Raw genomic sequence first — 15,474 nt, 5'->3', positions numbered from 1 at the left:
AACCCACATTTTAAAAGGGTATAGGAAACAAAATAATAATATTTTAAATAAAAGTATTGTTTTCATTATTTCTCGTCAATGTGTTTTAAAACTGCAGTGTCAAACACGATCCTGTTCTTCCCCTTTTCTCTAATTTTGTTTTCCCTTCTTCTCCCCTTTCTCTGAAAATTTCTTCATTTTGGCAGTTGGTAACTAGACTACTTACTACATACTTTAGCAAGCAAATAAAAAAATATAATTAAAAAGTTGCAAGGCCAATCTAAATTTGCTTAGTTAGCCACGTACATCGCTCATCCTATCCTAGGGATGTGGGGGGGGGGGGATTTGACTCAGTTCACATTTAAATGTAAATCTACATAATTTGCAGTTTTGAAAATATTATGTGGACTGAAATGTCCAAATCACAGCTCAACAAACATGGTTGATTTACTAGCTGACAACTGATTTGATTTAGATTTGATGCCTCCATCATATTGTCCCAAAGTCTTGACTGTGTTTCAGCTGCACTTTCTTTCTCCAAGAGCCAAAAAAATGGGGAATTATATGTCATGAAAGTATATTATAAGTATATTATTTATACTATATTGACACAGAAAATATAGGGGATACAGGGCAGGAGAATAAGTACAGGGCAGGAGAATAAGTACCATATTTTTCCGTGTATAAGACTAGGGTCCCCCTCAAAAAATGTAAAAATCAGTGGGCGTCTTATACACAGATAGTGCCAAGGGTGGATTGGCAATTGGTTGTTGCCCCAATTATACACGGGGGTGTCTTATAGACGGAAAAATACAGTATGTCTGGTAGGACAGCTAAGAAGCACTGCAGAAAGACATTTATTTTATACACAATGTTTTATCGGTTCAATAGCCTTCCATGTATCATTTGACAGCAATCAACATGTCATACTTATCAGACTTATAATTGGATTTTTCTTTGGAATGGCAGCTTAGGAAAAACCCAATACAGTTCAAGGATGTTAATCTTATCACAACCATGAAATATTATCAAATGATCTCAGTTTCTATTTCTGATTAATGAAGGCTCAAAAGAATTAGCTCAGAGAGGAATGAATACACTGGGGGGAGAGGCTATTTTTAGTATAGCAAAAGCAAGCGGGAATGACTGGCACTCATTTATCCATTAATACACGGGACTGTCACTCAAACACTTTATGAATGGTTGACCACAGATAGAGATGAATGAGATCAAAGTATCTGCATCACTCCTTTTCCTTTTGTGACATGTTATTTAAGATGGCGTCACTGCCTCATTTACTTCCCAGACTACGCGAAGTCTGGTAGACAAAGCCTTCTCGACACTTTTTATATTAAAACTGAAGTACCGTGATAACAAATGCCGTTACTTGTGAAACTCTGCTAAAGGCTGCATCTGTCAGTATTTTAAATATCACCGCTTCCCTACTGAGGAGCAGCAAAACTTAACGCAGAGAAGACAGCAGCTTGCTTGGGGGCAGGGGGGACTGTGGCATGGAACTGAACTGGTTCCCCCACCGCAATGAAGCTTATTATTCAATTAGTTTCATAGATAGCATGGTGCATACCACATTAATGCAATGGGGACTTCAACACGTGCTCTGTGACAAGGAGCGCTGAGGGAAGACAGTCATTACGGTGTAACTCAAGAAAACGCGTCTTCCCCTCCATGTGCCTTTTACTGTAGGTAAAGGTAAAGGGACCCCTGACCGTTAGGTCCAGTCGTGACCGACTCTGGGGTTGCGGTGCTCATCTCGCTTTATTGGCCGAGGGAGCCGGCATACAGCTTCCCGGTCATGTGGTCAGCATGACTAAGCTGCTTCTGGCGAACCAGAGCAGCGCACGGAAACGCCGTTTACCTTCCCGCCAGAGCGATACCTATTTATCTACTTGTACTTTGTGCTTTCGAACTGCTAGGTTGGCAGGAGCAGGGACCGAGCAACGGGAGCTCACCCCGTCGCGGGGATTCGAACCGCTGACCTTCTGATCGGCAAGTCCTAGGCTCTGTAGTGGCCCACAATACCTAGCCCGTCCATGAAGAGTCATGGAATCAACAACCCTATATGGAAAACAACACTTCACTTCCAGCAGCTGGTATGCCAAGGGTACTGTCAAACTACAGAAGCAGTTGTTCACTGTGGCCATCAATCAGCAGAGTTGGCCTCAGGCATTTCCACTCAGCGTCTGCAGTCTAAAAGGGTTTTGGAGATTTCGTGCTGATTAGCCAGCCATTTATCTCCCCATTTCCAAGCTCTACTTTATGAGGATGCAGTCTTGAATTCTGTCCGTTCTGAGGAACCACCCTTCCCTAACCCCATACCCAATATTAAAGTCTAATAGGACTCAAAAACAACCGCTACAGCCCTGCAGAGTTAAGAACATGACAAACTGTTTGTCAGAAGCTAACATTTGGCATGTAGCATCTCAGTAGCAGTCACGGCCTACTCACCAGTTCTAAACACTGCCGGTGTCCGTAAGCAGCAGCATAATGCACGGTATTGTACCCATCTTTGTCCTGGATTGACGGGTTGGCTTCATTTTGAAGAAGGAATTCTAGACACCTGTGGAATATTTGCAAGTATAAATGCTAAGTTGTACCAGCTGATTGGACATAAAGACTGATGCCAAGACGACGACATTTCCTGGTGTTGAGTATAAACTAGCTAGCTTTTTCATTGTGCACAGAATCTTGCACCTGTTATATGCTGGCGTTTCTTTCACATTCACTTTGATTTTGCACAGAAATAACCAATGTTCTGGGAAATAATAATAATAATAATAATAATTTATTTATGCCCCATCCATCTGGCTGGGTTTCCCCAGCCACTCTGGGAGGCTCCCTGTAAGGATTCCTGCTCCGTGCTTGCAGTCATGGGATTGTTTTCTATCACATGACGGTGTATGTTTTCATTCCACGTAGTGGGAAGTGACAGAGACAGGATGTTTATGTTACTGTGTTTCCATGATGTGGGACTATTCTCCTTTGTTCTTTCTCTTTGCTGTCTGATGAGAAATAGGAAGGAGCTAAGTCAGAATGCTCCAACTGTATTATATGTGAATAAAGAAGATTGGCCAAAATGTCGCTACTGAGTTTGTTACGCAAACTGCTAACGATCTGCAGGATCCTTAAGCGTGCTATTGCCTCTTGGTATCAGTTCAGGCTGGAGAAAGCTTTTGAAGCTCCCGAACGAGGGAGAGAACATGCCCGTCGGGCATGTGTCTCTGCCAGGGTTCTACACGCGAGTAGGACAATCCTAACACTCCCAACAGAATATTAAAATTAATAATAATAAAGCGATAAAATAGAAAACATTAAAAACTTCCCCTAAACAGGGCTGCCTTAAGATGTCTTCTAAAAGTCATAAGTCATAAGATCCTTTATGATCAGCTCTACTACTGCTCCAGATTCTAAAACCCATTCTTTTGGAAGAATCAGCTGTTGTAGTAGAGTCGCTGCTTCAGCTACAGAACCCCACACATTCTAAATGTCAACCTATGCATTTCTCAAAACCAACAGCTTTCCACATGTTGTCTATTTACTTGGGAACAGCTCCATAGGAAAGAGATTCGATGACATTTTCTGTGTCACTTCCTTGCATGCATATTCTACCTCGTTGACAATCAACACAAACACTACAACAAAAACCACGGCATAAGGAACATCAGCTATGATTATTAAATTTGTGAAGGACATATATTCCTTGCAGCATATTATCACAATGCACTTGATTTGGACAACAGCACGCCACGTTTAAAATGCCTCGGAACGCTACAGCGGCAGCCAGAACGGAAAAGTTAAAAAGACACACAAACACACACACATACACAAATATCTATAGACCATAATTCAAAGGTTAGCGCTTCATTGCCTCAGCGGTTGTATGCGGCAGCACAGCAGGTGAGCAAAAATAAGGAACGCACATAACTTCAACCCACAGAAGCAAAAGCATTATACGGAGATGGAGTCAAACTGCTCTATTGACACCAAACTTACAATGCAGCTGCTTTTTCCTTCATTTCATTGGCTCTTTCAAGTTCTTCAGCATTCTCATGGGAGTTACCCAAAATATTCTTTCTTCTTAACATAAGGGACAGAAAAATGCAACTCATTTTGAAAACTGACACTTCAGAGATTCGCATAAGTGACCAGCCATCATTTTCACTTCAGAGCAGTGTACATACTTATGGGTGCCACCAGGAACCCATAATAATAATAATAATAATAATAATAATAATAATAATAATAATAACTGACTGTCTGACCTATGGACAAGGCTAAGAGTCACATCAAGCTTCCATAACAAACGTTCCAGAAATTTTGCAAAGTTATTGTCACAGGGCAGATGTTACTGTCATGTTGGCTGTAACTGCCTGCACAACTGTTTCAATACCTCCGGGTCTTTTTGGACTGCAGTTCCTATCAACTTCTGCCTGCATAGCCAATGGTCAGGGATGAAAGGAGCTGTAATCCAGCAACTCCTGTCTGGAGAAATATATGTCTCCTAGAAATGTATCCGCTGGTCAACCAGCTATGCTATATCAACCACTTTAAACTGATGTTTCACTGAGGTTCGTGGGCTAGATTCACCATGGGTTTGACTCCCTAAGGTTGCTTTTGTATTCTTCATGTTTAACTGAGATCTACCGTATTTTTCGCTCTATAAGACGCACCAGACCACAAGACGCACCTAGATTTTGGAGGAGGAAAACAAGAAAAAAAATATTCTGAATCTCAGAAGCCAGAACAGCAAGAGGGATCGCTACGCAGTGAAAGCAGCAATCCCTCTTGCTGTTCTGGCTTCTGGGATAGCTGCGCAGCCTGCATTCACTCCATAAGACGCACACACATTTGCCCTTACTTTTTAGGAGGGGAAAACTGAGTCTTATAGAGCAAAAAATAGGGTACCTAATCTACCACTGGTGGACTTGTTCCTGGCCTTTTCCATTCTTAACGAAGATTCACAAAACAAGAAAGTTAAACTCTATGGCAGCTCATGATGCTGCAAACCTGTTCTAACTAGACTCTTCCCTGGGAGTTCAGAATGGGAGTTCACAAAAAGTTCAGCACTCCTATTTTCAGAATTGTTTCTCCAAAAAGTCTGGTCTTCTCTCTTAAGCACCCAGTGCTGTTGTTTGTGGCATTTGCCACTTCAGTAGCTGGTAAGAACCTTATTCATTATTAAATTTATATCCCACCTTTCCTCCCAAAGAGTCTAGGGCAGCAAACAACAAATGATAAAATTACAGAAACATATAAAAAGCATATCCAATACAATGCAGAAAGGTAAATATCTCAACTTAAAAGGTCTGTTGAAAGAGGAAGGTCTTCAGCAGGCGCCAAAATGACAAAAGAGGTGGTGCCTATCTAATATTTAAGGGAAGTGAATTCCAAAGGGTTGATGCCACAAAACTAAAGGCAGCAAATACTTGAACCATACCATTCACTCAATCAATCAATCAATCAATCAATCACAATGGAATGTTTTAAATACCTGAGGAAAGAATTCTGCCACAATATATACCTTAACATTTTAAGACCACTTAAAATATTTCTGTTTGCAAACCCTTGACTGGAGAAAAATGACCATGTCTAGATTTAAGGCCCATCGCAACTTGCCCCCCCTTTTTTTACAGCTATGCGTAAAACATTTTACAATGCCCCCAGGTAAGTAGCATGCACAGGTACAGCGCACACTGATGTTTTCAGATATGTGTGTCGGACATTTACATGTGCCAGGGAACTGGGACTGGCTAAACCTCTTGGTACAAGTGGTACCAATACTTGCTGTATGGAGCCAATTTTAAAGAGCATTAATCTTATCCTTTCCTTTCCCCCCTAAAAATATTTTCTGTCTCTACATCATGGAAATCTATTCCATCAGGTCCCACCCCACCCCCTTTTCTTTCTTTGATATTCATAGGCAGTTCAGATAGATCCATTCCTTTGGCATAGCTTTTGAGATTATCTTTGCTGGAGACTTTAAGTACAGGGTACGTCCCCAGCTGCTATGGAATCTGTAGCAAGCTAGGTAGAAAGGAATCATGTTACAATGACTTGGGTATTACAGGAAGAGAGATTATAATCATATCCTCTGGTACCAATACATCATGGCAGGCTACAAAGGTACAAATTCACCCAGCTGTGACTATTATATGTGGTAAATTACACACATACACACACAAGGAGGAAGAGAATTCAGGAAGCTTTAAACACCAAGTGTTTAAAGCACATCCAATGCATGTTTAGAGCACATGACACACACCCCAAGAAGCATGGGAACTGTAGTATACTAAGGTTGCTGCGAATGGTAGCCCTGTGAGGGGAAAACTACAGTTCCCATGATTCTTTGAGAGAAACCACATGCTTCAAATGTGAGTTGGATGTGCTTTAAACGTGTGGAGTGGACCTGCCGTAAGTCATTGGGCCAGGAGATTTGAGGAAGAGTAGTATTCTGGGGATATTTTAATTTCTGCCACAGTGCAAAGTTCCTGCCAAATCCTTCTGCCATCTCTTGAGTGCATGGATATGATGGGGCCCTATGACAGAATAGTCTCAATGCCTCCCCTAATGCATGTTTCATCTGATAGTTCTGTATCTCCAGGTATACAAAAAATGTTCTAAATTGCAATGGATTCTTAGAATCATAGAACCATAGGGTTGTAGGGTTGGAAATGACCATGAGGGACACCTAGGAATTTATGGCCTAACGCAGGGCTCGAATACATGATCAAATGACTGAATCATCTTTGCTGCCACACACTTGTGGCCCTTTGTCTTCTCTCCTTTTGAGAAGAGCAGCGATATACCACAACCCCACCTGCACTTTTACATCAGGAGGACAGAAACTTGAGGAACGGCATCACAGCAACATTACCTTAGGGAGAAAACATCTACAGTGCTCCTCTCCAGTAAACAGAGTCCCTCTTGTTTCTGTCTGCATGAAAAAACGTCCTATATAACTTAGTAACTAAGGACCTGGTTTTGCCAATAGGCTCACGAAATCTAAAATGGCTCTAGGTGAATTTTTTACATATCACACACAGCTTTTACCTGTGTGAGGAACTAACCTCAAGAGGGAACAATTCTATGGAAAGACGGTACTAGAAAGAAGTGAGGTAATTTTAATCTGTTTAGACAGAATGAAAAGTGAGGCAATTTCAATTTGCTTTAGCATTCTAACTTTTGTTTGTATGGTTGCGATTCTTCTCCCCCTGTTTTATCATTTTATCTTTTTTGTAAACCGCTTTGAGGGGGGTTTTTTTTGGTTTTGTTTTTTACAATCAAGCGGTGTCTAAATTTTATGACATGAATAAATAAATAAATAAAAGTCCAAGCTGCTGCATTTGCAGATATGGCGGCAACTTGAAGGGAACTGTGAGGCTTCTCAATACACAGAGGACATAAGTTATTCAAAGTAATCAAAGTAGCTGAATGCATTCATGAAGGGGAAAGGGAATACTTTTGGTTCTGGCAGTATTTTTTCTGAAATAAGACTGTTGCATAAAGAGACCAGAAATGACACTGGCTTAGCGCTGAAGTTGAAACAAGGAAGGCAAATAGGCTTGTTTACTTTCTGTCCATGTCTGAGGCAGCAGCATAGTGTAAAGCCGTCCGTCCCCAGTCATCTGTTTCGTTAATATTGGCCCCCGTGGTCACCAGCGTCTCCATACATTGGAAATGACAATTTGCAGCTGCGTAGTGCAGAGGTGTCCTGAAAAATAAATAGAAACGAATTAGCTCAGACACTACCTTGAGTAACGGCGTGTGTTACGTTAACTGCTCCTGACAGCAACATTACTATAGGGGGAACTAATTTCGAGGTAACAATAGCAGCTATTTAATTGAATGCAGAATATATTCTTCCTCCTGTGGTGAAGATTAGAAGTAGGCGCTCGGGATATGCAAAAAACCATGGGCTGCAGATGGGGGTGGGGAGTATGGAGAGAAGAATTGAACAAACAGAGGGATGTGGGATGTTATTCACACAAAAACCCACTAAAAACTAAAAACAAGGAAGAAACAAGGAACACTCCTGAAAGAGAGGAAGGAGGATAGGGAAAAATAATGATTCTTCTCCTACGCTGTGCCTGTGAATTCCTTTTATAGGTTTTGCACCTGCAATACGTCAACTCTATAAGGGCATTCCAGAGCTCCAGCCAAGGAACTGGTGCTCCTCTCTATCTTGCTGAGGATGTAAACATTATTTTTAGCACCTGTGCATTCACTGAGAGGGGAGCACCGTCCTGCTTAGTTCTGTACAGTGGTACCTCAGGTTACAGATGCTTCAGGTTACAGACTCTGCTAATCTAGAAATAGTACCTCAGGTTAAGAACTTTGCTTCAGGATGAGAACAGAAATTGTGCAGTGGCAGCACGGCAGCAGCGGGAGGCCCCATCAGATAAAGTGGTGCTTCAGGTTAAGAACAGTTTCAGGTTAAGAACGGACCTCCAGAACGAATTAAGTTCTTAACCCAAGGTACCACTGTACTCACCATAATAACAACTGCAGCTCCAGGAGCTTTCTCTGTGGTGGAGGCAGAGAACCTGTGGCCCTCCTCCTAGAGGTGGGTTTGTAACCCAGAACATCCGGGAGGCCATGTGTTCTCCATCCCTGCCCTATGAAGCCTTTCTTCATTGTGACTCTTTGTTGGCCTTTTCAACAAAGCTTGCCCTCTTCCTCTGCTGCTTGACTAAGGGCAGGAGCTTAGCCATCATCTCCACCAAGACTTGTGAAAAGTATATCTTACATCCAGAAACACATATAAGCAGTGCTTTTTTCTAAAAAAAAATGTTTAGGGGTACTCTCACTTTCCTACTCATACTGAAATACTGCCACTCAATGAGGCCAAACTGTTTAGGGGTATGTGTAGCCCTGAGTAAGGTAAAGGTAAAGTGACCCCTGACCATTAAGTCCAGTCGTGGCCGACTCTGGGGTTGCGGCGCTCATCTTGCTTTATTGGCCGAGGGAGCCAGCATACAGCTGTGGCCAGCATGACCAAGCCGCTTCTGGCGAACCAGAGCAGCGCACGGAAATGCCGTTTACCTTCCCACCAGAGCGGTACCTATTTATCTACTTGCACTTTGATGTGCTTTCGAACTACTAGGTTGGCAGGATCAGGGACCGAGCAACAGGAGCTCACCCCGTTGCGGGGATTCGAACCGCCAACCTTCTGATCGGCAAGTCCTAGGCTCTGTGGTTTGACCCACAGCGCCACCCGCGTCCCTAGCTCTGAGTACACCCCCCCCCCAAAAAAGCACTGCATGTAAAGTTAGGGAGCACTGGTTATACATACGCTTGGCAATATTTTTTAAAAAATGAGTGCTGCTCGATGACCACTTTATACATTGGCACATTAATGCAGTTGGGGGCAAAAGCAAAGCAAAAATTGCTTATTTTTTATTTATCAAATCTATACCACAACCTTCCTCCGGAAGGAGCCCAGAGAAGCAAATAGATACACAATTTAAGAGCAGAAACATTATAAACCAGTTAAAACATTCAAAAAACTTTTGCAGTCAAAAGTACTCTAAAAGCGGTTGCAGTTAAAAGCATTCAAGAATCCAAACTGTATTGGGAAAGAAAGAGGAAAGAATAAGCCACTGGTGGCAGGTGATTTTTTTAATAGAAAGAACAAAAATCTATTTTATGGATTCAGTGTAGACTACACCTGTATTTTTTGGCATTACACTTAAGGCAGCAATATACTACAGGGGATGCCTTTTTCCTATCCTGCTCAGGCAGAGATGTAAATAAGGGGCAGCCCCACAGCAAAATATAACCACTGCCACCATCTGTCTCAGTTTCTCATTCTCATCCTCTCATGCTCACATTTCAGCCTATCAAAAATAACCTAAAACTTCAGGAGGGAAGGAGGGGAGGAAAAGACCCAGTGCTATGAAATCAGGACCACGCTATGTACTCAGGGCCCTTAGGCAGATTTGAGATTTGGATGCAGAAGCCCAAAGTTTCTCTGTGGAATTCTAGATCTGAGCAGAAATATGCCAGTGTTATGTATTGAAGTTCTCACCCTGGGCCAGCAGGGGGATACTGTAGATAGTTATGCAAATAAGGGATCGAAAGTGACGTTCAGTGATTGGATAGTTTTAGAAAATTGTTACAGTTACGTTGTACTGGAGCTGTATATAAGCAGGCTGACTGAACCCTTCAGTTCAGTTCAGTTCTGTTCTGGCCTGTGAATAAACAAGAGCTGTTTGAAGAATCGCTGTGTCGTCTGATATGTTCACCCACAACTTAACAGCCAGCATCAGGAATTGTGCTATGTGGCTTTCATCAAGGGTAGAGTTTTAGAAGTCAAGGATGAGCTTCCTTTAGTTTTGTCTGTTACACTCATGTATTGTTAAGGCTAAAGTTCTTGTCTTTCATCTTTTTTTAAGTGCAGTAAATTACAAACCTTCCATGTTTGTCTTTTTTATTGAAATCTGCTCCACTGCTCTGCAAGAGTTTTACACAATCAACGTTACTGAAAAGACAAAGAAAGGAAGAGAAGGCATGAATTGAAATAAAACAGACACTTCGCATTGATGGAGGGGCAGGGAGTTTCTCCATTAACAGTTCGGGGACTGGGAAGAACCAGATAGGATAAGCAATCTAAGCGAGAACAACTATTTGTAACTATCTCTTCTCTACACACCTTCTGAATTAGCCAGCATGGTCCTATTCAGGCAAATGGTACCAGGAACATGTGAGGGTAGCCATGCTCCTTTGACAACACCGCACATGCTGGCTACGCCTCTGGTGGATGAGTGATCATAGGCAGTCTGATGGGAGCCATGAATAATTCTTCCAAAGGATTGGGAGCCCCTGTTAACCTACTTTAAGTCATAATACATGCCACTGAATAAACCAATGTGATTTTCTTCAGAGCATATAACAAAGGACTATTTTAAATTAATGTATACAAATTTAACCCCAACCGTTTAATCGGAAAGAACCACTGCAGCCAATTCATTTCAGAATTTTGTTAAGACATTAAAGGCACGATTTATCAAGAAGTTCTCCTTCACAACCCTCACTGTGGTCAAGAAATCACAGTCCCCATTCATTGTTGCAAGTTTATTATGTGCAGGAGAACTTCCTTCAATGTGGAAGGTGCCTTTAGTTTGCTAAATGGGTATCCCATGCAGTGCCCTTCAGATGACTGCAATTGCCATCATCTCATACCATTCAGCTCCCCAGCATTTGGGGAGCAGTATGTTGGCTCCCCCAGTATTGACGTTTGTTGGGCGCAGGGCTTGTTATGAATGGAAGAGATGGAATTAAGCTGACATTCTTTTTCATTTTGTCTGTCTCTTAAACATCAGAACTGTACCAAACCCCTTGAAATCTGTTACCTGTTTAGCCTCTCTCATGCTAAAACCTAAGTCCTGATATGCACACATGTGGGAACGGTGGAAGTTAAGACTTGTTTTACGGCTAGTCTTTGATACAAGGGGAGGGCACAGTCTGTTAAAATGAAAGATTTGGCTACAGAATTACAGGGTGAGGATTGCTTTCCCCTCTTTCTGGCAACTTGCCTTCCAGGATGGCAATTTAGTTATTTGGCCTGTATGAAAAAATAAACAAAGTGTTCACTTCTTTGAGTTGTTCTGGCCTGGATAAGACAGGACAAAAAAAAAAATCTGCTCAGGCAGAAGATGTAGTAAACAACCATCTAGTGCAACTTGTGCCCTCTAATGCAAGGCCACTTATTATTAATTCTCATCCAGGTTTAAATCAACCTTTAGGGTATTTAAGTATGGTATAGCAGAGGGCCCAGGTTAAAATATAGTTCCTTGTCTAGACACAGTAGACATAGTAGACATGCTAGGTCTCACATAGTATCACATAGATCAGGTCATGGTGGCAACTCCCTTGTCATGGAAGGAGTACCTACAGTAATACCTCTGCGAACATCCGCCCCTTCGATAGTCCATTTCGGTGGACTTCCGCAGCAAACCCGGAAGTACCGGAATGGGTCACTTCCGGGTTTGCCGCTTCGCGCATGTGTAGAAGTGCAAAACCACTCCACGCGCACGTCCAGAGCGATGCTCTGTCTAGCGACACTTTCGTCTAGCGTCCGGGGCTCCAGAATGGATACTGGACGCTCGACGAGGTACCACTGTACTGTTCCCCGCTGAGAGAGAATAATGATGTTTTAAATTAGCAGCCTGCTGAGAAGCAATGCATTCTATGCTGTGGTTTAGGATTACAGTGGTACCTCAGGTTGCATATGCTTCAGGTTACATACGCTTCAGGTTACAGACTCCGCTAACTCAGAAATAGTGCTTCAGGTTGAGAACAGAAATTGTGCTCCGGCAGCGCGCGGCAGCAGGAGGCCCCATTAGCTAAAGTGGTGCTTCAGGTTAAGAACAGTTTCAGGTTAAGAACGGACCTCCGGAACGAATTAAGTACTTAACCCGAGGTACCACTGTACAGAATATGGTGCTCTCTTTTCTGCAACTGGCATGTACAGACAAATGGGGCAGGGAGAAGATGGAATTTCATGTAGGCCTCGGATCTATTAATTTAATGCTGCGCCCACAAAACCCAATTTATTGCGAGGGCCACACGATTCATTTGCAAGATTAAGCTTTGCAGATGGCATTTCCTACATGATAAACCACAGCAGTCACATGAGTGCTTAAGAATACAATGACTCAGAAGAGAAGGGAAGACTCAAATGAGGGCTAAGCAATCTATGATAGGAGAACGGTGATGTTTGCTTAAACAAGCACAGAGTTTATTTTTTCCTCAAGTGTGAGTTTGCATGCGTGAAACACAAAATACCAATCCTCGGAAACAACGTTTTTCTGCAGTCTTTCGCTATTCCTTATTTGGAAACCAATTTATTTTGCGGAGAGGCCACAGAACTGAAATTATATATAACTTGGCAGTTACGATTTCAAAACCACTTACCCTCCTGCAGCAGCGGCATGGAGGCACGTTCTTCCAAATTTATCTGGGGTGTCTATTTCAAAGCCTGCAGACAGCACGTGCTCATTACTAAACATGGATACTATGCTATACTTTTGTCCTAGTTAAACCGCAAGAAACATTGCAGAGACAGAAAAATCAGTTAGTCAGAAAAAAACCCCCAACAACACAAAAATTAGAGAATGCAGACACAACTGTAGTCAGCAAGGGGTTGTCATGGAAACGGACAGGGGCTGCTCAAGCTTGGCAGCTGCATAAAGAAGAACCGTAAAGTCAGAAAGAATCTATTTTCACATTCAGCCCTGTGCTATATAAGTATTTAAATCATGCAGCAGGCATTTATGAGGCAGATTGCTATCGAGAGAACTGACAGCAGGGCACGAAGGCAGAAAGCTCTGCAAAGGAAACAAGGGAGTCACAGAGATTGCCTCAGCAGGCCTCAAAAAGGATTTTTATTTATTGATGGCTTCAGATTCTGTGCCGGGGGAGGGGGGGGGGAGAAAGAGTGACTTTCTAGGAAAATGCGAACGCTTTATATGGAAAACAGCAAAAGTTTATCGAAGCAAGGGCACGGTAAAAATTCACCATTAAGTTGTGGAGGGGATGGGTATTCTTTGGGAAAGGGAGAAAGGGATTGCGATTATTTTTCCCGAAGGGTGCATACGGACAATACATTCTCACATATGTGGAAATATTTCTGCCTGCCTTGTTTTGTGCATCATGCACATGGGTTTATTTATTTATTTCCTATTGCTGGGAGAAAGGTTTTTGTCCTTTTTTACTTCTTGGAAAGGTGTGGGGTTTTGTTTTGTTTTGTTTTGTTTTTGAGGAGGTACCTAATAAAAATCCCAAACACAGCTCAATTGGTGCTACTGTGGAAAAAAGATGATACATTTTTACTGTTACTGTCCTTGGCATATTTATATGCCTGTGACACCATATTAGCGGACAATTCCCTCTTACCCCTGAGCAGTTTTGGAACTATTTTTGGAAAAGTTGTAAACTGATTTTTTTATTTTATTTTTTAAGTTTAGTAGAAGACTAGTGTTTCCTCAGTGATCGGGGGCAGGGGGAGGGCAGTAAAAGCCTACACCCAAGCACAATAATAATCATACTACTGTTACCACCTCTATAAAGAATATAGTAGTACAGTTGTACAACATATGTTTTGCATCCCAAAAAAGACTCCTGTTTGTAAACCGCTTTGAAGGGTGTTTTTTTTTTTTTTTACAATCAAGTGATGTATAGATTTTATGAAAGAAATTGACACAGCCACTGTCAATCAGTGTAGACGCTATTAAGCTAGATGAACCAAAAGCCTGTGTCAGTATAAGGCAGCTTCTATGCTTCTGAGTCACCGATGGGCTCGTCCACACTTTCCCACAGGGAAACCTTAAACGGCTTAAAGCCTTCAATAGCTCAGGATACCTGAAGGACTACATCTCCTCATATAAACCATCTTAATCTGAAGCCCTTCTTCGTGTGCCTCCTCGTCCACATGTGGCCCATGGGTGACAAACATGGCCTTCTCTGTGGTGGCTCCCCGTTTGTGGAATGCTCTCCCCAGGGAGATTTGAATGGCACCTTCATTATATATATTTTAGGCGCCAGGTGAAGGCATTCCTCTTCAACTAGGCCTTCCACAGCCTTTTAAATGGCTCTGTAGGAAGGGCGGAGGGAGGTTATTATTTGGCTGCTTGGCTTTACTTATTTACTCGTCTTTATCCTGTCTTTTATTCTGTGAACCACCCTGAGATATTATGAAGGACGGTATATAAATCTAATAAATAACAATAACAATGACAAACCTAGAAGATGGTTAGAAATTATGATATATGTAAACTGCTAAAGATGAAGTAAAATGAAAATCAGATAGGTGGGACTTGGGGAAGCCCACATAGCAATGTTTAGAAAAAGGAGGATATGACAAGAATTTGTTCGTATTGTTTGTCTTTTCTGTGTTTTTTAATTGTGTTATAAAATGAATTTAAAAAATTGGAAAAAACCCAATAACAAACCTGCTCTTTACCACTGAATCAGAGCAAACATCAATAGGTTAGAGTGATGTTTGCTCCAATTCAGCATTTGAGTGGGTCTCCCTGAGGAAAGTATGGACGATCCCCAAGAGATATGGAGAGGTGCAATCCTAAACCATTGCACTACTCTCCTAAATTTGCACTACTCTCCTAAATTTGGAGGTGCAGCTGCCCACTTACGCTCCGCCGGGTGGTTCGCTCTAGTATTGGTGGCCTTAAAATTAAGCAGACAGCTGGGCTGCTAAAAATGCAAGGACAAGGAGCGAGAGTGGCTTATCCTCCCTCAGTGCAGCAGCTTTAAAAAGGAACAGTCAAGTCATAGAGGTGGCCTCTTCAGCAAGCTGCCATTGTACCCCAGATTAAACAAAGCACTTCTATCCATGCTTAGGAAGCGGGGACGTAAATGATTAATGCTGACAAGTTTCTAACCATACACTGAACAACATGTGGGGCGTTTTAAACGACACGTTTTTCCCCCAGAGGGAAGGGAAGCTCTGTTTTCGTAACG

General features: G+C 42.2%; 1 protein-coding gene across 11 annotated transcripts in view; it reads right to left on the bottom strand.

Annotated features, from left to right (window-relative positions):
* Positions 1–15,474, bottom strand: part of ANKRD44 (ankyrin repeat domain 44) — a 147,939-nt gene that overhangs the window by 29,493 nt on the left and 102,972 nt on the right. For 3 of the 11 annotated variants that reach the window (XM_083467730.1, XM_083467736.1, XM_083467732.1), the window contains exons 12-16: positions 12,913–12,976; positions 10,409–10,477; positions 7,568–7,708; positions 3,991–4,074; positions 2,446–2,557 (exon numbers count right to left, since the gene is read on the bottom strand). In XM_083467730.1, the coding sequence (XP_083323856.1) occupies positions 2,446–2,557; positions 3,991–4,074; positions 7,568–7,708; positions 10,409–10,477; positions 12,913–12,976 (470 nt within the window). Of the gene's footprint in view, positions 1–2,445; positions 2,558–3,990; positions 4,075–7,567; positions 7,709–10,408; positions 10,478–12,912; positions 13,031–15,474 lie in introns of all 11 variants that reach the window. The other 8 variants (XM_083467734.1, XM_083467729.1, XM_083467737.1 and 5 more) reach the window with 3 other exon arrangements.

The sequence above is a fragment of the Podarcis liolepis genome, assembly GCF_965112155.1.
Source record: "Podarcis liolepis genome assembly, chromosome: 1".
In the NCBI taxonomy this organism is placed as follows: Eukaryota; Metazoa; Chordata; class Lepidosauria; order Squamata; family Lacertidae; genus Podarcis; species Podarcis liolepis.
This window is presented reverse-complemented; position numbering and strand designations above follow the sequence as displayed.